The sequence below is a fragment of the Clarias gariepinus genome, chromosome 20 (assembly GCF_024256425.1).
Source record: "Clarias gariepinus isolate MV-2021 ecotype Netherlands chromosome 20, CGAR_prim_01v2, whole genome shotgun sequence".
In the NCBI taxonomy this organism is placed as follows: domain Eukaryota; kingdom Metazoa; phylum Chordata; class Actinopteri; order Siluriformes; family Clariidae; genus Clarias; species Clarias gariepinus.
This window is the reverse complement of record NC_071119.1, coordinates 15,671,198-15,697,160: the sequence shown is the minus strand read 5'-3', so window position 1 is coordinate 15,697,160 and position 25,963 is coordinate 15,671,198. Positions and strand designations below refer to the sequence as shown.

The window sequence follows — 25,963 nt, the reverse complement described above, 5'->3', positions numbered from 1 at the left end:
CTGTACATATAAGTCAGTGTCCCAAACGACACTGTTCTGTGTACATTGGGAACTGTGTAATGGTGCTAGACTGGCCATGTGCATTACCACATCTGCTGTTTCATCATGAACAAGTTAAAACAAAGAATGAATGTGAAATTCTGAGTGAAACTGGACAAATCTGCCACAGAGACGTTTTACGTGATTCGGCAAGTTTACTACGATCTTGCAATGAGGCGTTCAAGGTGTTTTGAGTGGCATGCATGCAGAAGGCATTAAGAGATCAGGGAGACCTTCAATGGGTTTAACCCTCGAAAATGTAAAAACTATTCAGCAACCTGTACATGGTGATCATCAGAGAACAATCCACTATCATTGTTGGTTTGTCATGCGGAACAGTCCATGCAATCCTCATGCTTAATTTGAACATGCGTCGTGTTGCTGCCAAGTTTGTCCCCAGGCTGCTGACCCAGGAGCAGAAGGAACATTGAGTCAAGACAGCCAAAATCTTCATCAGTGTGCTGTTGATGACCTGTCCTTCATGTCTTTTATGAGGATCATTCCCGGTGTGTATGGATACAACCCTGAGACCAACAGTCTTCACAGTGAAAGAGCTTATTCAAATTAACTCTGAATAGTGAGATCCTATTGCTTGCTGGAACCCTTTTGTTTCCCTGGAATACTTTTGTTCCCCAGAACCTAACTGAAACATGTTAACTACTTTTTGTTTTAATTAGGTTTTTGATTTATGTGACATAAGGCTATTGGCAAAAACACACTTAAATACACTGTCTATGATGAGAATAAAAAATAAAAACAAATAATGAGAGAATTCAGACACATCATGCCTACTGTGTGTACTATATATGTGTGTGTGTCTCTTACAGCTGACATGCACGTTAGTGCTGACTGGTAAGCATATCAACATGCAGTGGTCACTTCAAGTAATTCTTCCATCATATTTAAACTTAACAGTAAATTCATTTTAAATTAAAAATGTATTTGTCACACATACAGTATAATATCTTGCTTGAAAAATCTTTTAAGTGGTCAATTAGTTAAGGTTGTTGGTTACTGCATTAGTGATTGAAAGATTGGGGGTTCAAGCCCCAGCACTGCCGAATTGCCATTGTTGAGACTTGAGCAAGGCTCTTACCCCTTTCTTCTCCAGACGTGCTGTATCCTGGCTAACTCCAGTTTCCAAACTGGCATATGTAAAAAAAAATTATGTGCTAATAATTATGTTTCACATTGTTTTTTCTGGGTTTGGGACCTCAATCAAAATTTTATGAGTAGCTTTATTCCTCCACTCCTTCTATTCTGAAATTTAATTCCCTTCTTTGTATTATTTGTTTATTGAGTTGAATTAAACCCTGTCTATTCACATTTGCATATGTACTTGAAATTGTAATATTACAAAAGAAGCACACCTGACAAAAGAATATAATTTCATACCTGACAAAAGAATCTAATTTCATTTCCCAATAAATGAATATCATTTAATACCTTACAAAAGTATATAATAATTGCCATGAATAATAGATGACATTTTTAGGAGGTGTCATGAAGGCAAGTTAATAGGTTGCCACCCACTTAAATATTTCTGCCTCACTGTAGCATGTAACTATCACTTTGTGAGTGAGCGAGCATGCATGAAGATAAGAGAGAAAAAAAAGCCAGGTAGGAGTTTAGTTTAATTTTTAGTTTTGTCTTTCTATACTTAAATTTTTATCATAGTAAAAAGAAAAAAAATGGTATCAATTTGTTCCCAAAAAAATTTGTAAATAACACAACAATTTTTTGAATACTAAGTAACTTACTAACTAACTAACTAACTAACTAACTTACTAAATAAATAAATACATTAATAAATTAATAAATGTAAATTTATTTAATTTAATAAGTAAATTAATGATAGATAGATAAACAAACGAACATGTTGTAGGGCCAGACAGGCCTGGGATGCTGCTCGGGAATCACCTCTTATTGAAGATGAGCAAAAACCTCGCAAGTGTTTGAGCTTCATTCATATCACCACATGTACTTTTGTGGGAATCTTGGTGTTTGGGCTAGCCTTTTTCAGCAAAGTAAGTATTAATAAATATATTTGAGGCATTTGTTTATTTAAATGACCTTCTACAAATATGTGTCTCTGTGTGGGTGTGTGACTTTTTTTTTTTTTTTAACTAAATCTATCTACAGGCATCCCTGTTGCTACTGATAAATCTCTGCAGCGAAACATCAACCACCATAGAAACCAAACCTTATGCTCTCCTTTTCATTGGGTGCCTTCTAATCGCTCCAAGTGTTTTACTGCTCATCAAAAGCTTTTGGAAAATTGCCTTTAAGGACTCAAAAATCCCATCAGTGCAAACTTTAATATGGGTAAGTTGTGACTATAAGTAGGATAAAAATAAGGTTGTACACTTCCGAAAACATTCATTAATTTGTGAGGTTACTGTGTTGTTTTAGAGGCATTTATTTAAATATAAAATATATTATTTTGTGTCACTGTGTAAAACGGCTGTATATAGGGATATTTTAACCTGTAATGTTTTTTTTTGTGTTGTCTTTTTGTGAGATTAATTTCTCTCAAAAACGTATCTAATTAGACATGCGTTAAACTATTCTGTAAATTATATACTTCTGCCTTTTTTTGTTGTTGGTGGTGTTGTTTCACAATTTAGACTACTGCAACCTTATTACTATGGTAGATTCCCACTATTTAGTATAGAGATACCACTGCATAGTTTTATTTTTGGAAATACCACTGTATGTATAATAATAGTGTTAGTATTTTAAGTTTTTGCAAATATCATGTACTTACATAAGCTTTTCTTATCTTCAGTAAATTACAATTGCATAGTGCTCTTTCAGCCGAGTATATCTAAACAACCATTTTAACTGGATTACAAAAATAATAAATCTGTCCAGACTATGAATATGATTACAACAAACTTGCATAGTGATGTAAATGTGGTGCTGTCATAGTGGTACGGTCAGCGGAGAAATGAATAATAATAATAAAAAAAGATTTGTTAATCCCTGGATTGGATAAACAAAGACATTTTTTGTTTTATTTTTGCCACTGACTATGGATTTGTCATTTCAAAGTTAAATAACATTTTATAAGTTTTAAAATATTTAGAAAGGTACTCCATGGCACCTGAGAAATGTTTAACAAGCAAATTCTACAGAATTTTTATAACAACAAAACCAATTCACAATTTAAACTTGGATATATTTTAAAGACTATGCAAAGGTAACTAAAACATTTAATGCAATGTTAATGCTCGACATATTTTACTTGCAATCATTAAATGAAACATTTTATGAACATATAAACATTTTTTCTAAATGTGATAATGTAATAACTCAAAAAGCATAAATTAGATTACTGCATCATTATAACATATACTGTGTACTATAAATTGTACAGTATTTACTATATTTCACCTCTTATTTTTTCATAATATTTTTTCCATTTAAAATGCTAATCTTTACGTTTTGTAGCTCAGACCATATTCCCCTGTAAGCTTATACATAACACACAGTAACAGACCTTGGTGTCTTATTTTACCGAACAATGTTATCACAGAGACACCATATCTCGTCTTCCCTTAATAATTAGAAGAATTATTGCTGCTATACTGTACTGTATACCGTGGAAACATTTCAACTGTGTCTAGCCTTCTTCTGAGCCATAATTATTCTGTATTATGCATTAATTATTCTTAAATATCTTCCAGATATTTAACAATGAACACTTTTTCAAGTATTCTGGGCTATCAAATTTAAATTTCCAATTAAAAGAAGATGAGTTGAGACTCTTTTGAAATGAAACTCTGTGTTTTGTAACAATTGCGGTTAAGCACCTTTGAAATGGCTCAAATGCAGCTTAGATTACAATATATCAAGTGTGCTGGGTGTGTAGTGTTTATGAATGCTCATTGTTAATGGATCAGATGGAATGTTGTCTGACATGTTTTCAAAAGCCTCATTTATTGCCTTACTAATTACATAAGGCTTAACTGAACCCAGGCACCCGAGTACAAAAATGATACAAAAGCCTCCTAAAGGAATTTTAAGTCAGAAACTGACACAATTTGGTATATACCCCAAAAGGTGCATTTAAATAAATAACGTAAATTACGCCTTTTTACCTGGGTACTATCTGTCACATGTCCAAAAAAAAAAAAAATCTCTTTTAACAGCATAACTGCACTAAATAGACTTCTGATGTTCCTAAAGTACAGTAAGCTCTGCTTCAGTTGTGTCCTTGACTAATTTGTTTTGCTTTTGTTAGTTCTAAAAATTTAACTCAGCAATGTTTGGACGATAGGACAAAAGTTCCACATGACGATCACTGTTTGCACCCATTTTCCATCTTTGAACTCTTATTTATACCCTGAATTTGTGACTTTGCCTAAAACATCAATAAACTCCACTTAAATTTAACTCAAAGTTTCATTTCATAAAATTAAAAGGTTATAACCAATATTGAATTATATAAAAACTAGACAATTATAAAAACCAACAAATAAGCAAGTGTTTTTGTCATCTTTTATTCTGGCTTATGTGCAGCAGTATGTCCATTTCATATGGCTCTTTGTAGGAACTGACATTTGTCAGCCCACTGGGTGAAAAGCAGTGGTGTGCTGCTGATGCTGGTGCGGTCTTGGTGGTGACAGGCTCCTTTTACTGTTGCTGTGTGTAGATCACTAATGTTTCATCTAAGGGGAAAGCTCACCAACCCGGTACACGCTTTCTCTTATATGTCTGCCTTTTCCAGTGATGCACACAACCTTAGCTGCTTTTATTTTGTCCAAAGTAGTAGGCTACTTTTAGCTTTTCCTGAAATCCCCAAACCACCCACTGAGTCAGGAGTATTCCATGTAAGAAAACTTTAAATCACTTGCAATGGTAAAGGAAATACATACATATGTAAAATATTAATATCAAATACTATGGTACAAGTAAAAGACTTGAATTAAGCCATTGGCAAGTATATTTACTCATTAACCAGAATGTCTTATTTCAGTTTGTCATATATCATGTTAATTTTATTATTGGATAAATACTATTTCTACTGATTAATGTTGTTGGTCATCCAGTCCGCACATACAAGCTTAGCACAGGTTTTCTGCCGGATGCCCTTCCCGATGCAATCCTCCTATTTTATCCGGGTATGTGAAACACTTACCACTGAGCCACCAGTGCCCTAGTAACTGTATATTGATTGATGCATGATGATTTTTTTTTTTAGCATAAAACCCGTTTGAATTACATATAAGAGCCCACCAGCACTCCTTTATATAAATTTTACCGCAATATTACAGTCGGCTTCATGTCTGAAGGCACTTTTTGCAAATATTGCTATGTGTAGCTCATACTAGTTCAGCCCAAGCAACTTTAACAGATCATGTTTAGCGTGAAACAGGTTAAACTGGATGCAGGGACATTTACACCAATTTAAAACATAGTACATAGAGTACGAGTAAAAAGTTTGGACGCACCTTTTACTTTAATGTTTGCGTTAAGTGATTTTCTACATAATAGTACCTAATAATACTGGAGATTTTAAAACTATGAAAAAGCATATGAAATTCTGTAATTAAGAACAACAAGAGTAAGATGAAGTATTGCCAAAAAACATATCAAGGACTGTGATGAAACTGGTTCTCAGAAGAGAAGCTGATTTAGAGTTACCAGCCTCAGAAATAAAAAATTTAATCAAAAAACAGCACCTTGGATTGGAGTATTTAAGTCTTCACAGAGCACGTGTAGCAGACACATCTCAATATCACCTGTTCAAAAGAGATTATTAGATATTTTTGATGCCTTCAGCAGTGTTTTACAATTTAGAAAGAAGGAAAAGTCAGGGAAGACTTAGAAAATGTGTCCAAACTTTTGACTGGTACTGTCCATATGTTTGGCCTTCCAATCAAAAAGCTGTTAAAACTGTGAGGTATCTGAATATTCTTAACGAGCATTTTTTTTAATAAATGCACAAACCCTTAAGTGTTAACCCATAAGAATTATGATTTATTTGTCTACTACTTTTATAACCTAGAGCACACTACTGTAAAGGTATTAAAAGTTAAAATGACAATAGGAAAAGTGAGAGTTCAGTCTTATGCTTTACATTACTGTATGTGGCTGTTATATCTGCTGCTCTTCTACTTTATCCTGTTGAAGTTGCCCACCCTATTTTATTCATAGCCCCTGAGGAATTTTGATGTGTGACTGTACATGTTTATGGTTGTTATTATGGATGCTATGGTTTTATTTAATGATGATGAAATGATCTATGATCAACTAATTGAACAAGTGATTAATTCTAGTATCATGAATCTGCAGTTCATGACATAAATGACATAATAACAGCAGATGGCTATGTTCCAGTGCATACTGTACAGCCCTATCCACATGCTTCTAAGAAGAAATGAAAGCAGCACACCTACCAAAATAAACCTTTAAATGTCATTATTATGTCTCTGCAGGTTCCTGCAGGTTTGTTTCAGACATACATGGCTAATTTCTCTCAGTGTTCTGCAGTCATAGCAAACCTTGTCATAATTTTGGAGATGTTTGCACAGCCAATGTCAGGGGATTCAGGGATGGAGAAGTGGGTGCAGTACTTGTGTTCATTACGGAAGCAGTGTGTGGAGAAAGGACTGCATTCACTTTAACACAGATGTTTAAGCCATCTATCAGGTCTCGGGTCACTGTGCCCTTTGCTGTCTATGTTTTCTTCACAACCAAGGGAGTTCAATTTTATTTGTATAGTGCTTTTATCAGTGGTCATTGTCGCAAAGCAGCTTTACAGAATTAAAATAAAATTAAGGGAATGTGTACGAAATGTGAAAAATGTGTATGAATCAAAATGATTCTCTGACGAAAAAGCCTTGGGCAACAGTGGCAAGGAAAAACTCCCTGAGATGGCAGTAGGAAAAACCTTGAGAGGAACCAGACTCAGCAGGGAACCCATTTGGTTGATAATGGATAGCAGGGAGTGGCTGATGCAGTTAAATCTGCTCACTCGCTTTTACATGACCAGAAGAGAAACTTCTTTATGTAGGTCAGTAGCCAAAGAGCAGACGAAAGTAGTGGCATGCCTTTAAAGTACTTCTTACAGATATGGTATGAAAGCACATACCTTAACTTCTAGCAAAGTTAAATGCTTGGGTTGGAGCCAACGAATCGTGATTTGCATTAAGTGATCCAGCTGAGCTCTTGGCATGACCTGAGGTTTATAAGTTGCCTGTGGAATTTGAGTACTGCTTGAGTACTGGAGAAGCCATAGCATGCTAGGATTTCCGCTTTGAGTAGTCCATACCTTTTAGCAGCTTCATCATAAATAGTTTATTATTATTGAGTGTTTTTACTGGCAAAGAATGTATAGAAATTTATTATACAGCTTACATGTTGTTTCCATGGTGCATTATAATATTATGGCTGATTGATGAATATTGGCAGGCAGATACTCCTGCAAGTTATGTGACATACCTGCATGCATAAATGGCACCATTTTTTCTTGACTCTATTGTTTGTTAATGTGTTGTTTTTAAACTTTTAAACCTTTAGTAACCTTTAAGATTGTTTTAACATTTAGTGGCTAAGCATTTAAGGAATTACTACGGAATATTTATTACAATATGTTTTATTTTGGCTTACATTCATGTATCTGTGTGCAGATTGTTTTGGTGGAAACATTGGTGGCTCTTGGATCTTCAGTTCTTACCCTGGCTGCTATGCCCCAATTTGACATCTTTACCAACGTGATGCTTCTGAATGGCATTGCCACATTATCCGCCCTGCTGCAAGTGGTGGCAAATGCAGTCGCACATGGAAGGAGACGTTTTATTGCAACTTCATTAGCTGCTCTCCTTCTCCTACTTGCAGGTTTTTGCTTCTTTGCTGGAAACTACCTCAGACAGCAGAATGGAAATAAGAATATGGCACTGTTTGTGGGTTTAGCCATAGGAGGCACTCTACTGGTCTCTTTGAACTGGTGGGAGAACTATGCCATGCTGTTCCGCATCGTCTTCTTCCAGAACACAATCCGTGACATCAAAAGTTCCCGCAACTTTGTGAATATTGTGTCAACCATGGTGCGAATTATTGTGACTTTTACTGTCCTTGGAGCTTATGTGAAGCTCTCAGGTCAGGATTGGTCATCAGTGTTGTCAGTCAACAGCTTTGACAAAACCCTCGTCTTGAGCCTCTTCGCTATTCAGGTTCTGGCTTCAGCTCTGTGTCGGTACATGGCTGTGGCTGCATGCAAAATGCACGCTGTGCGTCGCAGCTTCATTCTTCCCATGATCTTCACATCTCCAGCCGTGTTGGGGGCCTTTTTCTTGGCTGTTCGGATTCCCTTTATGAACATCAATCAGCAGGTTAGACTAATAATAAAAAAATATATATATTTATCAATATTCAAGATAGACAAATGGACAGACAGATGGATAATATTTATTTAATAATGAAAAGAAATTTTTCTTAGACTTTAATACATTCTTTAATGTTATATTCCAAAAAATATAAAAAAATGTTTTAGTTTTTGATGGCTAAACCTGTTAAGTTAATATTTTTTGTTTTAATGTAATATAATGTAATGTTTTAAATGGTAGTTTTGCACTTTTTTCTTTAGAACAACACCTCATTTCCTGACTACTGTAAAACCTTTGTGTTTGTGGAAAGCCCAACATTTCCCATTATGAAACTGATACTGAGTGATTTAACTCGTGACCTATGCCGGCATATGGCAGACAACGAGTCCACAGTGGGTTTTGGCCTGCTTGGATCATCTTTGGTAAGCTGGTGGCTCGGCCTGGTGCTCTGCACACTCTACATTTGGTTCTTAAACACTGAACGCATTGCCAGGACAAAGGACCTGTTTGTGCGCAACCTTTATGAAGCAGCGTTTATTGACCAGTCTATGCTCCTAAATGCCAAGTTCGAGGTTGTGCTTCAGTCAAAATATAAAAGGTAGTTAAAGTTTGTGTACTTCTTGAAGGACCATGCATTTGATTATCATTGGAATTAACAATACAATTCCACCAATAGAGAAAGGGAGAAGGTGATCATCTACCTCTGTGCAACCATGTGGCATGAGACTGCAGATGAAATGATGAAGATGATCATTTCAATGTTCAGGTATTCTAATGGTTTAAGGAATCTCATGCATGAGAACTTCCTTGATGAACTTAAAATAAATATTTTCTTCTGTTATCTCCAGGCTGGACAAATTCAGACCAAAGAGAAACAAATTTAACGATGTAATTTTTGAATCTCACATTTATTTTGATGATGCTTTTCTGACAAAAGACAACAAGCGGCGTGTCAACGAGTATGCAGAGACGCTGGTGGAAGTCATTAAAGAAGTTTATATGTAAGTGACTGTATTGTTAATAATATTGAAATGATTGCATGGGTTTAGAAATAAGTGATCAAATGGGAGGCAGCATAGGGGAAATTCAGCATTTTTCTTAATTTTACTTTCTGACTCATCCTTCCATTTACAAACTGGTGGTTGACCACTTTCCAGCTGGCCTCTTTCCATCTACCTGGCATAAAATGAGAAGCTAAATGGCCTGCTATCAGGAATCCCCTGGGTCTGTAGCCAAATGCTGGAATTCATGGGATGCTGGATTAGGCGATGCCCCTCAAATTTACCATTGTCACCCAATGTTTGCCTCTAAAATTTATTTAGACCATTATTTAGTACATTGATTAAATAACATATGTTGCACTGTTGATTGGGTGAAATATTGCTCTCTAACTCATAAAGTGTTGAATTAGCCTTTGGATGGCCATACTCTTCCTCTCCCATCTCCTCCTCCTCCTACTACTACTACTACAGTGTCCAAAAGCATCAAAATAAAACATTTATTTAGGAAACTATTAAAATCTAAGAGAAATTACTTTTCTTTATTAATTAGATATTATCTATCTATCTATCTATCTATCTATCTATCTATCTATCTATCTATCTATCTATCTATCTATCTATCTATCTATCTATCTATTCATTTATTTGTGAATTACAAAGGGATGCAGCATTATTATAAATGTATTTCTGCATTATGAAATTTAAATTTGCATTTGTGTGTGTGTGTGTGTGGGTGTGTGTGTGTGTGTGTGTGTGTGTTTCTGTGTTTCTGTGTGTGTGTGTGTGTCCTAATGATATACAGCATATTTACAGAGGATACCAAAAGTGTGTTTAGGGTAAGAAAGCCTCTTCCTGACCAGAAAATCTTCCAGACTCCATATGGCTGTCGTTTGCAGTACACACTTCCCCATGGCAACATACTCTTTGTACATTTTAAAGACAAAACCCAGATTCGCCACAAAAAGAGATGGTCTCAGGTGAGCTGCGACCAAACTTACCAAATTTCTCAAAATGTTTTATCTGTAATTATTCCTCTTAATAACTGCAGAAAGATCGAAAGATATATAATAATAATAATAATAATAATAATAATAATAATAATAATAATAATATGACAATATTATAAATATTATTTTTCTTTTGCTCACTCTGTCTCTATCTATCTACATAAAATACAAAGAAAATCATCTGATTAATTTATCTAATTATTTCCATTTTCTCAATATAATAATTATAATAAAATTATAATAGATTTTTTATTAAAAAGTGCTTTTACCTTCCATTACATATTTTTATCTGGTTTCATTCCTAATTTCATTCACTTCATTCTCCAAAAAGCTTTAGATGACAGACTTCATTAAGGTTTAATTAATTCTGGGTTTTATTTGGAGTAATTGATTAATATAATTATTACTATTATTATTATTATTATTATTATTATTATTATTATTATTATTAATAATAATAATAATAATAATAATAATAATAATAATAATAATTGTTAGATTGTTTTAAAATAGATGTATTAATTACTAAAACATTTTAACAAATGTTTTTATAAAGCATTTACAGTTAAATACATAAAAGCTTTTTGATTCAAGAGACTACGTTCATTTTGATAAAAATCCAAACTACTACTCTCTTGGTAAAGATAGACACAAACTAAAGTTTATTTTCTGATAGAATGATTAATAAATATGGCCATTGATGGATGCTATAACTTGCTCATCAGAATACATTTGCAAAGCATAACTTAATATTTATATATATATAATGCATACTATAAAATTAAACATGTACTCAAAAATGATTCACCACTCTTTCACAATTTAAGTCCAGCCATCAGGGGGAAAAAAACATTCAGAACTTTTTAGTCATCAGCTGACTGCATTTTATTGTATTGCCACATAATGTTTCTGAGCCTAGACCTGATAAGACTAGATTATAAAAGTGGGTGCATCGCTTATACCTTTTGCTTCTTACCCTTGATATGCCCATCGCTCTGAACTCAGACCATGTAACATTTTTTTTATTCTTTAAAATCTAATCTGTATGCTCCCTAGCATATTTAACCTTTTTTTAACCTTTAAATGGTTTTCTTATTCTATTACCACCATTATATTTTTATTATATTTGTCTATTAATTGTTGCAACTCTTACTACAAAGACATTGTCACTATTTTTAAAGTTTATCATACCTGCAGGGTCTCAGTGTAGTCATTGTTTTTGTTTTTTTCCCCTAAAGATCATGTACATGTACTACCTCCTTGGCTGGAGGCTGCACAAGAAATACTATTTGATGCACTTGGAAGGGGAGGAACTCCAGAAAAATATTGAAGACCAGTTAAAAGTAAGTGTGATTATTCTATGATGTCTGCAACACACTGATTTTCATAATCTAAATACGGTAATTGATTTTCCTCTACAGAAAGCCAAAGAGAACACGTATGTTCTGGCTCTAGATGGAGACACGGATTTCCAGCCTTCAGCTGTCATGCTTTTAGTGGATCGACTCAGGTTGTACCCTGAAGTGGGAGCTGCTTGTGGAAGGATTCATCCCACTGGCATAGGTGACTGATAATAATAATCATCGTCATCATCATCATCATCATCATCATCATAATAAGAATAAGAATAAGAATTTACCAAGGCGGTACAGTGGTATAGTGGTTGGCACTGTTGCCTTGCATCTCCAGGGTCCGAGTTCGATTCCCGGCTAGACTCGATTCCCATCTCTGTGTGCAAGGAGTTTGCATGTTCTCCCCATGCTTGATGGGTTTCCTCCGGGTAATAATAATAGGAGGGATTTAACAACATTTTATTGCCAATTATATATATCTGTCCATACTCAAAAAGTATTATGTTCATACCTGTATATGGACCTGTTTTCGTGCTAACTAAGGAGCAATTTATTAGCAAATGGCAGAAAATTGCTATTATTCTGTTAATTAGTTAAGATTTTGTAATTATGTGGGTGTCAGAGAGGCACAGATATTTTTAAGCTCTTCCGGGAACAACCTTTAATCCCCATGTGTTTCAAATAGTTCATTATTGTTTCTGTGACAAAGAAAGCCCAACCTGTCTGCCTTAATGATTGCAGCACTTTAACTAAGACCTAGTTCTGAGGAAATTCAGTTGGCATACCATCCAAATAGCTAAATTAACAATGCCATCACACACCTCCTGTCCACCTCCTGTGGATCCTACACACAGCTCTATACACACAGATCTAAAAATGCATTTTGTCGTCGAGTATACCATTTAACACTGCATACTCATCACCAAGTTGGTGGACCTCACAGTTAGTGCATCCCTGAGTCAGTAGATTTCCAACCTTCTGACTGGCAGACCACAAACATTACAGTTGTGCAAACATGTCTCACCCTTCCTCACCTTTAGCACTGCAATTCCCCAAGGTGGGTGTCTAAGCTATAAGATCACAGCTTTACATAGTTATTATACACCTATGATTGCATGGCCACTTCCAACTCCATGTCCGTCATAAAGTTTGCTGGCAACACTCTTAAGGTGGACCTGATCTCTGATAACAACCAGCAGGTCTACCTGGAGGAGACTGGAAGCCTTAGAAACTGGTGTCAGGAAAACAACCTACTTGCTGAACATCAGAAAGATAAAAAAATTGAGAGTAGGTTGCAGCATGAAGCAGGAGTGGAATTACAAACCCCTTGGAATCTCAGGGCTCCACTGCTTAGAGTGGACATTTTTCATTACCTTGGTGTTCACCCGCCACCTTTATTATATTTGTAATAATTTAAAGCACTTTACCACCTTGATCAGCGGTTTCAAAGATAAATAAATTAAATAATGCATTTACTTTGCGTGTTGCAGGCCCTATGGTGTGGTATCAGAAGTTTGAGTATGCTGTGGGTCACTGGCTCCAGAAGACAGCTGAGCATGTGTTTGGATCTGTGCTGTGCAGCCCGGGCTGTTTCAGTCTGATGCGTGCAGAGGCTCTAATGAGTACCAATGTTATGAAGAGATATACAACAAAACCCACTGAGGCTTCTCACCATCTACAGTATGACCAGGGTGAGTAAAGAAAACACAAGGGTGTTGTTGGTCAGCTGCTCCTGGCAAGGGGCTGCCACAGTGGACCACCAAGTCCACACATACAAGCTTGGCACAGGTTTTACGCTAGATGCCCATTTTATTCGGGCTTGCGACCGGCACGCATCCAATTCCTGGGGTTTGGGCATTGGCTGGGAATCAAACCCGAGCCCTCCGCGTGGCAGGCGACAAACCTACAACTGCCACCAATGCCTTCAAAGAAAACATACGGTAGTTAAGCAAATTGTATTATTCATGAAAAATTTATAATTTAATAGCTTCAGTGTTTTCCAAAGCACATTCTAATTTTATTAGAAATTGACAATTGGCACCAGTAAGTCAACCCCAGACCCTCAAGTTTTTGGATCTGAAGAGGTCATCAACTACATATCCTCATTCATAACAGTTTTACACAACTAGTATATCTTGTTCTTTTTCGTAAATGTTACCTGGTTCAGCAGGTTGTGTTCTTGTTGTTGTTTTCCCCTAGAACATGGCACACATTCCGCATGATGTTGACAGGTCTTTTGATACTCTTACGTAGGACCATGGGCAAACCAATGACAAAACATAAAAAACAGGTTCTTTTAGCTCTCTTGGTCAATTAAAGTTAATTGGAAAAGTGATAGTGCTGTGACCAAGCCCTTGTACTGCTGGCATTGTCTGCAGATTGACGGCTGTCCTGTTTTAGAAATTACCAGCCATTACTGTGTTTACTGTTTATTCACTGAGGTTTATTCAGAATTTGGTGCATCTTGTGTATTCTTGCTCTGTGTACGCAGGTGAGGACCGCTGGCTGTGCACACTGCTCCTGCAGCAGGGATGGCGAGTGGAGTACAACGCTGCATCTGACTCCTACACCAATGCTCCACAGGAATTCAAGGAGTTTTACAACCAACGGCGGCGCTGGGGCCCGTCCACCATGGCCAACACTCTGGACCTTCTTTCCACTGGCAGTGTCACAGCACGAATAAACCAGTCAATATCACGACCCTACATTCTCTACCAGACTATCACCATGGTTGCCTCCATCTTGGGGCCAGCTACAGTTTGCCTCATGATTGCAGGTAACAATTTTAGATGCCCTTTGGGTGTCTGAACTATTTTAACATTTTTGTTCAGGCCCAGTCTAATTAGAATTTAAGCACTATGTGTTGTGTGCATGGAGTTTGCATGTTTTCCCCCTGCTTGGTGGGTTTCCTCCAGTTTCCTTGCACAGTCCAAAGATCTACGGATTAGACTAATTGGCATTCCCCAATCGTTCATAGTGTGTGAATGAGTGTGTGAGTGAGTGTATGTGCAAGTCCTTGTTTTTGCATTTGATTACACACCACTTAGCGTGAAAATGCAGCTGTTATTCAGCCTTAACCAGCACTTTGTTATGCTGTAAGTTTAATGAACTAAAATTCCACAAAGAGTATTCAAAATGATTAAAACCAACAAAATTATTAAGGACTTAACGTTTTTGTACAATGCTGTGATATTATTCTAGGGATACTGATGGATTAGGAAACTGTGAATGCAAATGCGAATCGTACATGGAGAATAGCTCTGATTAAAACATAGTGAGAACATTTGTTTAGCTGTTCAGTAGAATGTAACTCCATGTAATATAATGTGCTTATAGTGGGAATATATGTTCACCTCCACACTGTTCCAGCATGGTAATAAATTGTTAGACAATATGGTTTTCTAACATTCCACAATGATATTGGTAAGAGCAAACTTGAAAAACACAGAAACTGGGTTTATTACTAAAGGTGCTCCGCTTCAGTAATATCAAGAACTACAAGAAATATAATAAAAGAAATATAATTACAACTCATTTCCCTATGTTACATCAGCTTAATCATGTTTTGGTATCATGCACAAATAATAGGGATAACTAGGACGCAATAATACTTACGCTATTCATCTAAAAAAATAAAACAAAGCAAAACAGCAATGCATTGCTTTTTAAATTATTTATAATTTTTTTTGTTGTAAAATAATCTAAACATATTTGTCATGTACTTCTTGTGTAAAAGTCACCTCTCTCTTTAACAGGAAGCTTTAAATTCATCCTCAAGCTAGACTCCAATGCTGCTCTTGTGCTGGCGATTGTTCCTCCTGCAATCTACATGATTCTCTGCTATTATCTCGGGCACGCAAGATCAGACTTACAAATCAACATCGCTGCCGTCATGAGCATAATCTATGCTTTCCTAATGACAGCAGCCATGATAGCTGTTATAGGTAAGAAAAATTTTCCCTCATCAACAACAAGCTATGCCATAATGCATTTAGTCTGAATATAATTGTTTACACCTACTCCATTTAACATATACTGAATAAGATAGAAGGAAGGAAAAAAGAAAGTTCACTGATCAAGAATAGAATGGTGATTAGAAAAGTAATGTAATTGGAATGCCTACAACTGGTACAAAAGACAAATTAAAAGAAATATGGTATGAGCATAAGTGTTTAGGGCAAAACATGTTATGTCATATCATATAATATAATATCATATAATCATACCGCGTTCTCAAATTGCCCATTGTGTGTAAATAAGTGTGTATGTGTGCCCTGCGATGGATTGGCACCCTGTCCAGAGTGTGCCCTGCCTTATGTCCCAAGTCTCCTGGGATTGGCACTAGGTCCCTGCAACCCTAAATACAGGATTAAGTGGTCTAAACGATAAGTGAGTTACAATACAATACAATAAAATACAATACAATACAATACAATACAATACAATACAATACAATACAATACAATACAATACAATATAATATAATATAATATAAATGTTTGTTCACTATTACCAGATAAACTATTTATAGGATACATGGATTACTTAGTTAGACCCTAAATTTCTCTATCACTAAGCAAAAAGTTACTCATGTAGAGTTAGTTTGCAATGTTGACAGGATTGCACAAGTATAGTGATTGCAAAACAAGGGTTAAACTTAAGTTTAGCAACTATGGAAGTGTAGTGATGCTTATTACATATGCAAAGCTATGGAGTTCAGGTATGGCAGAGAGTAAGGGTGCAAAGTATGTGTGGAGCTAAGTGAAGACACACAAAGTATATCTTGACTGAGCAATAGTGGTTTTGTACTCTTCACGGGAGATGTAATAAGTTGCTCTACACAAACAGACAGAAAGAGGGAAACAACTGGAATTATAATAGAACAATAGAATTAACTAGTTCAGTCAGCTGAACAAGTTTTTTTACGCTTAAATAGGATCAGTAAATGAAAAAATATCCAAGAAGAAAAAAAAAAATCTGTTGATTGTATAACCCGGTTATTCAGTACATTCAGGTACAGAAGACAGTTGACGTCATTTTATTGCCCCATAATGTTGTTGAGCCTAAATTTGACTACCTGATTGTGACAGATTATAATGCTGCTTGTACTGTGCATTGTTTCATGCACTTCCCTTGTTGCCTTGATGGTAAATCTGGACTCGTGAGAGCACATGTCCTCTTGCTTTTGCTGCGAAATACAATTTTTTTTCGCTCCCTAGAATTAATGTCATTTTGTTGATGTCATTTTCTTTCATTTAGATTAAGGGGATAAATCAGTTCAAGTCATTTTTTTTTCTTTCATTGTGTTTAAGCTCCTTGTGGTTTACCAGTTTTTTATTATCACAAACAAATCTGAGAACACATGCAAAAACCTCAGTGAGTCATCAGACAGCACAAATAGCAGAATGTCAGGTAAATAGGCCTGAAGGAAAATAGGTCTGAAACAGTGACACATATACTGCAAACTATGCTGATATGCCTGAATGATACCTTAACATATCTTACTTAATGAGATAAAAATCTCAGGAAATTGTAAACCTGCCAGTGCACCCTGCTCAAACATGTTGTGACGAACAGCTGGAGCTGATAAAAATCAGTAACATCCAATATCCAATGAAGTTGGAACCTCAACTTACAACATTGTCTGGTCTATCGGCAAGTTTTCAGTAAAATCTGTGGCGATTTCATTAATTTAAAGAGCAATTTATAATTCTTTTGACTTTGTGGTATTTATCTGTGGTCATCAGGGGAAAAAAAGCTAGCGCTCTGATTCTGGATCACATCGCTGCAAGAGCGCTAAATAAATAAATCTGAGAAAACTCTAACTGGTACTAGCACGGACAAGCTAATCCTATTTACGGATGATTAAAAACACCCTGACACTTGATGCAGAGGGGCAACATTCCACAGCATACAGTTGCTGTGAAAAGGGAACAATAGCCTATCTGTCAGCATATTAGTTAAATTATTTGGTATATTATTAGAGCCGAAATGGGTGTAAGACACAATGCAATTATTGCTTTTAAAAGCCATTCAACACTCGAAAGTATGACATTTGCAAAGTCACGCAAACAAGATATGTTATTTCAGATAATCCATATTCTGTATAGACTGCATAACAGGAGTTGAGATGTTTCTATAGAGTAAATTCCTGTCTGTTGAGTGTTGGGCTGAGCATTGAATTCATACGCAGTAAACACTAAAATTCTGTTGAACTATTATCAAGGAACGCATTCGCATAGGGTGTGGCAATATCGTCACATCAGTGATACAGGATAAAGCATTTACAGTATAGGTCGGGGTTAGATGAAGTTTAAGAGTGTATTCACAATTGTAGTTCGCTTCTTTTGGTTTGGACCAAAACATAAAACAATACCTTATTTTTAGTTCGCTAGTCCGGGTTCGTTTAGCGTTCAAACCAAAAGACACATAGAATGTGGTTTATATACTGTATGGTGGTCTCTTTTCCAGCTGGAAACTCCTGGACAGTTTATAAAATGTATTGTTATATATTGACCTGGATCCATAAGGCAAAAAAGAGCTCACTATTAATCCTAATGTTTTTATTTTGCGACTTGCAATCACCAGTGGCCACTTCCTTCCACTTCCTATATAATTATAATTTTTTTTAAATATAGTGTATACATTTATGAGTGTTTCACAAGAAATCCTGTTATTGAACGCAGCCATGCTGGGCTATTATAACCGTGAATGCTTAATACATTTAACATTGAATTTGACCATGTCTATTATATGTATATTAATGACGTTGGGTATTACAGTATTTTTTTTCCATTTTATAATGTTTACTGCTTAAAAATCTAGTCCAGTGCACTGCTAACTAATGCATATGACATAGCTAAGACTTTTTTTCACTCACTGCCCATCCAAATGCTATGCATCAGATGTCACCAGTGGCTGATTGAGAAAATTTAAAAAGGGGTGGGGGAGGGACGGCAACGAAATTGTTCCAGGATGGCATGGAAGTGTCGTATATAGGAAGGCTAAATAATTCAAATAATTAACTAATTAAATAAAAGATAAATAAAATAAATATATAATGTTTTACATCTATCATTAAGTGCAAATGTTATTTTACTTATGTATGAAATGGGGTGTCACTGCACTGGAACTCATATCAAGAAAAAAATCATATCATACCATAAGGTCCAACTGAAACTGCAGCAGATCTGTCTGCCAAGAGTCTCTCAACAGATTCTTCCACCTGAGGTCTCTATTATAATCTCTGCCGGTCTCTCATCACTCCCTGCTTCTGGCCCTCGATCTGATTTAGCTACACTTTCATTTTCATTTCTCACGTTTATTTCTTCTAGTTTCTTTTCTCTCATTTGCTCATTTCTTTCCTCTGTGTTCTTTCTCTTTTTCTAAACTTCCTCTTAGTCAGATTTAAGCCTTTTCAGTTAAAGTTTCAGTTAAAAAGTTAGCTTTATTATAAACCATATATTTCATCATTTTCGTATATTTTCTACTGTGACCTACAGCACTAACAAAATCAAAGCTTCTTAAACCCACAATGCCTTGCAAAAATGTTTATACCCCTTAAGCTTTTTATATATTTTGTTAAGGTAAACCCACAAACGTAAATGTATTTTATTGGGATATTATGTGTCAAAGTGGCACATACTGTAATCGTTAAGTGAAAGTAGATGGTATGGCTAAATGGTTTTAAATTTAAGTAAATATTTAAAAAGACAAAGTGAACTGACATCAGTCAGATTGGATGGAGAGCATCTGTGAACAGTAATTTTCTTTTTTCTTGCCACAGATTCTCAATTGGATTTAGGTTTGGACTTTGACTGGAACATCCTAAAGCATAAATATGCTTTAATCTAAATGATTCAATTGTAGCTCATTGTGGCTGTATGTTCAGGGTTGTTGTCTTGCTGGAAGGTGAACCTTCACCTTGGCCTCTAATCTTTTGCAAAGTCTAACAGATTTTCCTATAAGATTGCCCACTATTTGGCTCCATTCATCTTCCCATTAATTCAGACCAGCTTCCCTCTCCCTTGCACAACAGGATGCTGCAACCACCATGCACAGTGTTAGTTTTCTGCCACATATAGTGGTCTCATCTGACCAGAGCACCTTCTTCCTCATATTTGTTGTGTCCCCCACAATGGGACTTCTTCCATAAAGGTTAGTTGTCCTGTGAACAGATTCTTCCACCTGAGGTGTGGATCTTGGCTGCTTTTCTGATTTCCTTGCCCAGCCTGTCAGTTTAGGTGGATCACCATGTCTTGGTAGGTTTGCAGTTGTGCCATATTCTTTCCATTTTTGGATGATGGATTGACCCGTGCTCTGTGAGATTTTTAATGCTTGGGATATTTTTATAACCCTACCCTAATGTTCTTTAACAAATTTAAAAGGTGTCACAGAACATCTGTGTGAGTGAGCTGTATGAGATTAAATTACACAGGACTCAATTTAGCATATAGGTGACGGCAACTGGCTCTACTAGATTTTAGTTAGAGGTATCAGAATAAAAGAGACTAAATACAAATGACCAGAAACAACCAGAAACAGTCAACAACATTTTATTTAAATGCAACAGTTACAGTTTGGAATTAAAAAAAGTCCGGAGGCAGCACAGTAAAACAAATATTTGATGCTAGCTTATGGAGTCTATCTGTCTCCTGCCGATGTAATACTTTAGTACTGCACATACCAAAAGCCAGCAATTGGCAGTAATGTACTGTGCTTGGTATTCTGTCATTTATCGGCATCCAAGGATGTATCCCTACTGTATGCCTTGCACCCAGTGTATCTGGGATGGGTTTTGGATCTCCTGAGCAGGATAAAGCTATAAATAAAGAGGAAATGTTTAAATACAATACATTGTACCATAAACTGTGATTTTGTGCATATTTCATACCAGAATTTGAATGTGACTGATCTGTGTTTCTGCATATGTTTAGGGGACATGGTAGAGCAGCAGACTTTTGTGACCCCAAGCGGCTTGTTCTTGATTGGAATAACCATCATGTATGTCACTACGGCTCTCCTCCATCCTCGCGAGTTCCATCTTATTGTATTTGGGTTCCTTTACTTCGTCTGCATTCCGAGTGGCTACCTGCTGCTGGCGATTTACTCCATGGTCAACATGAACAATGTGTCCTGGGGCACACGTGAATCTGCCAGCCAGACCGGCGGACCAGAGGAGAAAATCCAGAAAGTAGTCAAATGCGAAAAGCTGCTTAAAATATGTGGATACAAATTTAGATTCCAGGTGAACAAAGAAGAGAAGGTGCTGTGTGCTGTGCCAGAAAATGCACCTCAAGCCACGGCTTTAAATGCTGAAACTAAAGTGCCCATTCAACCTAAAGAAGAGTAAGATATATTACCTAATATGTTTACTAATTAATGTCTGTTTAAACTCTTTAAGCTTTAAGTGATGTGCTTTTAATTAATATAATCTCTTTTTTTTCTGTTCCAGACCTTTCATTGATGACTGTGAGTACATTTTGATCATACTAAATTTATATTTGGGCCAGAGATTGATACCATTAATTATCTTTTTTTTTCAGAAGCTTAACTTGTTTAATTTTATAATTAAAATGAATAATTCATGTCTGTCTAAACAAATAGGGCCTGAGAACATTTGGGAACATGTTGCATTGTGGGTTGTGTTGGCCATGCTATAAAGAAAATAAAACATGATAAAGTGAACAGAATTTATCACCACAAGTTGTCAAATGACACTGAACTGGAATTTGAAAAAGACAGAACTTGTTAATGGTTTAGATCTATGTAAGACTTCCAACAAAGAGTGGACCAGTGATCTCAACCTGCTGTCTCTGCTAAACAAGCCTGAGTTATTATCTTAGCATGTGTATGGTGTAAGGGCTTATTAAGACAAGCAGTTCACAAATTATAAATCTCTCAAGCTGTATATAGAGTTTGCAAAAAAGTTTCATATTCAGTTTACAAATAAACCAATAATAACAGATGTTATTCATATAGTGTAGATAGAATATTTATAGGAGGTTAATGCAGCCCTCAGATCAGCATCTCAGTTACTGTAGGCTACACATACAGTAAGAAAGCTCCACATGATGGATGATTATAATTTAGTCTTTTAATGTGTAGACTAAAAAGGAAAAAGCATTTTAAATTTTTACTTATATAGTTAATACAAGTTAATTCATGTTTATGTAAATACTGAAGTGCAGCATGGCCCCTGAATGCAGCAAGATTAGTCAATTTAGTGAGTTTATTAAAAAAAAAATTATGGACTGTTTGTTTAAACATAAAGGCAGTTTAAACAAACTGTTTGTGGATGATAAAAAAAAATAAGTAAAAGTCTGAAAATGCCATTTATTTCATTTTGCTGTCAAACTGTTCATAAATAGATATATAGAGATATTTAATGATTATACTTTGTTTAATAACACATATTTCCTTGACAGTTTTTATTCAACAGTTGTCAGAAGCCTCTGGTGAACTGGCCTTAAGGGAGCACAGTTTGAATTTGGTGGGTATCAAAATATTTTCTTCAACTGAAAGCCTTTATGCATATATAGATGCAGGTAGTGTCTTAAGTGTCTTATTTTGTAACACAAAATATTATTTTACTGTGTACTCCATTACTAAACTAATGGAGTTTATTTACACTGCTTTTACTCTATATTTTTTTTTCCTCATTTAAATACTAGGGCATATTCTGTGATTTATAATCACTAGAACATAATATATAATCCCAAATAAATCATACTGCAAAATATAGACACATTTAAGGATGACCAAGTTTAGTAAGAAAAGCATGATGTGCTTTATAAAATTAGGTATGCAAATAATGTGAAACAACAACAACAATAAAAAAAAAATCAATCATAATTACAAGAGTGCATATACTGGAATGTTACAATGTATATCACTCTGTTCATGCAAAAATCCACCTCATAGATTGTATAAGTTACTACTGTAGTGTTCGCACCATAGTCAGAAGAAACGCAAGCAGTACTTTAACAGATTATATCGTTTGACATAAAATATGAAAGAATTAAAAACTGTTGTAAAAATCATGTAAACACTGAAAAGTAGCCAATAGCTCACAAAATATTGTTTTTTTTTAAATAAACTTTTTGTTTATTTATACTTATTAGGAAGAAACAAAATTTTGGAAGGACCTCATTGAAGAATACTTGAAACCATTAGAGACTGATAAAAAAAAGGAACAAAAAGCCAAAGCAGATCTACAAGACCTACGCAACAAGGTTTGTCAGTGGGAAATGACAAAAAAAAACAAAAAAAAACGAGCATATTCTTACACAATATTTTACTTTTTTAATATAATATGCTCATTTGTGCTTTAATATTACTTTTTTTCAAGCTAATTTATTATTCTGCTTATTTCATTAGAATGTCACAATTAAATGAAAATGAAAAATATCAAGTATGATTAAAAATTTATTTAAACAAATTGATAAAAAAAAAAATAATGAACAAGTTGAATAACAAAACAGTTTTTAATAAAGAGCTTAACAACAGTGCGCTTTACATGTAGTTATCTATACTAACAATATTTTTCTTTATGAAATTTTTACATTGTGTTTGTTTAATAGTATTGTATAACTATAATTGTATACTTATTATATAACTAATTACTGGCGTATAGGCCTAATAAAGATAACCATATTTAGGATTATTTGAGAAATTACTTAACATAGTAATGTCGTCTAATCCCATACTGTATATCCTCTTTATATTTTCAGGCAACTTTTGTGTTTTTCATCTGTAATGCTCTGTGGCTTGTGGCTACTTTCTTTCTGCAAATCATTGGCTCCTCAGTGAGCATCCGAATGCCAAAAGTTTATGCCAATGGAACTGTTGATCCCAATGCAAAGATATATATCGATCCTATTGGACTGATGTTTCTCATCAGTTTTGTTTTCCTCTTCGTTGTCCAGTTTTTAGCTATGCTGTGGCACAGGTACCTAAAATATGAAAATATGATGTTAAGTTATTATGAATATATAATGTTATATTATATTTTATAACATATAAAAGTACTCTAAATTATTATTATTTAATTTGTATATGTATGTTATTTTCCCTCTAGAATCCAGACTTTTATCCACTTCATTGCTTACATTGGAACTGAGGATGTGGTTAACAGGAAATTGAGAAAACACTCCATGTCACTGATCACTGAAGTTCATGAAGAAAATGTGAGGGTTTTATCTCCTTATTTTTTGTTTCTTCTTTATAGTAATTATCAGAATTAATTAAAATGTAATTATTTCATGTGTATTATGTTTGTTAACCAACATTCATTCATTTATTTTCTTTTCAGAATTTTCTTTAGGAGAAAAACTTTAAATGACTAAAGGCCAGTAAGGGGATGCGAAACCTTAGACTGCAAAATACCTGCTTCCTGGGAAGGAAAGGATTGTTACCACTAGGGGTGGACTGAGAACAAATAGGAGCTGAAAAGTTGCTATCAAGAACCCCCAAACTGACAGAGACACATTTATTTATCTATTTATAATCATTAGAACCAATCAACTAAATAAAAAAATTAACCTGTGGATGTGTATTCGTGTTTGGCTAAGAAACGTGGAACTTATTTACCAAAGTTTAATGCAAGCTACAGTGCTTTTGAATGAATGAATTTGTAAAACATACAGTCTGTCTTTTTTATCATCTCTTCCCCTTTCTCTCTATCCCACAACTGTTCGTTTTTGGTCTATGTATCTAACCTCACTTTAGACCAGTAATTAGTTGTATTTTATTAGCAAGACTATAAAGGAGCAAAAAACATGCATGCATACAAACATACAGTACACACATACAGTGTATATATACACTACTGTTTAAAAGTTTTAGAACACTTGCAAATTTCTTTGTTTTTGTTTAGTGTTTTGTTTTCTACATTCTACAACAATACTGGGGATTTCAAAACTATAAAATAACACATATGGGATTAGGTAATTACGTAACAACAACAAAAACAGCAGTTAGTTGTTATTTTAAGACACAGAGGTCACCCTTTCTGTAATAGTTCTTGCAAGAACAGTATTGTCAAATGCATTTGCAAAATCCGTCAAGCACCATAATGAAACTGTCTCTCATGAAGGCCATCCCAGGAGGGCGAGACCAAAACCTACCTCTGCCGCAGACGAGAAGTTCATTTAGAGTTATCAGCCTGAAAAATGACCAATTAACAGCACCTCAGATTAGAGGCGTTATGAAGTCTTTACAGAGCATAAGTAGCAGAAACATCTCAATATCAACTGTTCAAAGGAGATTAATGCATTTTTTGGACGCCTTCAGCATTCCTTTACAATGTAGAAGGAAAAATAAAAATCAGGAACCTTTTTGAACGGTAGTGTATATATATATATATAAGCGCATCATTTACATTTAACTTAATTCTATTAATCATTGGCAGGCGGTCTAGTAGCAAAGTAGTAACACTGTGGCCTTGCACTTTCAGGGTAAAGGATTCGATTCCCACCTCAGTTCTGTGTGCATGGAGTTTGCATTTTCTCCTCATGCTTGGTGGGTATTCTCCCACAGTCCAAGGACACGCAGATAATGTTAAATGCCATTTCCAACTCGTCCATAGATTGCCTCCCTGTCCTGGGTGTACCCGCCTTGTGCCTAATGTCTGCTGTGCTAGGCTCCAGCCCCCGCAACCCTGTACACAGGATAAGTGGAATACAAGATTAATCATTAAATGTTCAGTAACAATAGCTTTTAGGATAGAAAGTTAGCTATTAAATGATCAGCTACAGGTATAAATTAAATGCCAGAACATAAATGAAGTAGTGCAAAATTTCCATACTATATGGGTGACTATCTGAAGAACCTGTCTTTAATAGAAAAAGAATTTGTACAAATAGTTAAAAAGGTAAAGCTAAAATATGTTGACCAGCTTTATTGTAATCAGTGATAGTATTATTTAAGGCTGAAACTTTAGTACATGTCTGCCGTCTTTCTGCACAACAGAACAATCTGCCTAACCAATTAATTTTAAAAAATGTGGACTTCATCATCAGCCAAATAACTTCCCTGTTCAGTAATCGAACAGTAATTGACACAAGTGAATCACAGATGAGAAATTGAACAATTACATCAGATAAGGAGTTGTCTTAAAAGGAGTCCAGGGTGTTAAAATTCACTTATACCACTTCAGTGCTATAATTTCCGCACTTAAAATATTTAGTAAAAAATATTGTATTTACATTGGGAAAATAGCCAATAGAATA

The 25,963-nt window shown here is 35.2% G+C and overlaps 1 protein-coding gene across 1 annotated transcript; it reads left to right on the top strand.

The window, feature by feature from the left end:
* The first annotated feature begins 1,627 nt into the window (after window positions 1-1,627).
* Window positions 1,628-24,337, top strand: LOC128508802 (chitin synthase chs-2-like). Its single transcript, XM_053480276.1, has 20 exons — window positions 1,628-1,659; window positions 1,925-2,066; window positions 2,182-2,364; window positions 7,677-8,378; window positions 8,633-8,970; window positions 9,049-9,138; window positions 9,221-9,373; window positions 10,176-10,350; window positions 11,619-11,723; window positions 11,802-11,943; window positions 13,223-13,423; window positions 14,224-14,508; window positions 15,488-15,676; window positions 20,669-21,080; window positions 21,187-21,203; window positions 22,160-22,224; window positions 22,856-22,966; window positions 23,465-23,682; window positions 23,812-23,920; window positions 24,046-24,337. Exons 1-20 carry the CDS (start codon window positions 1,628-1,630, stop codon window positions 24,055-24,057), a joined length of 3,681 nt encoding a protein of 1,226 aa, XP_053336251.1. The 3' UTR covers window positions 24,058-24,337.
* The last annotated feature ends 1,626 nt before the right edge of the window (window positions 24,338-25,963 follow it).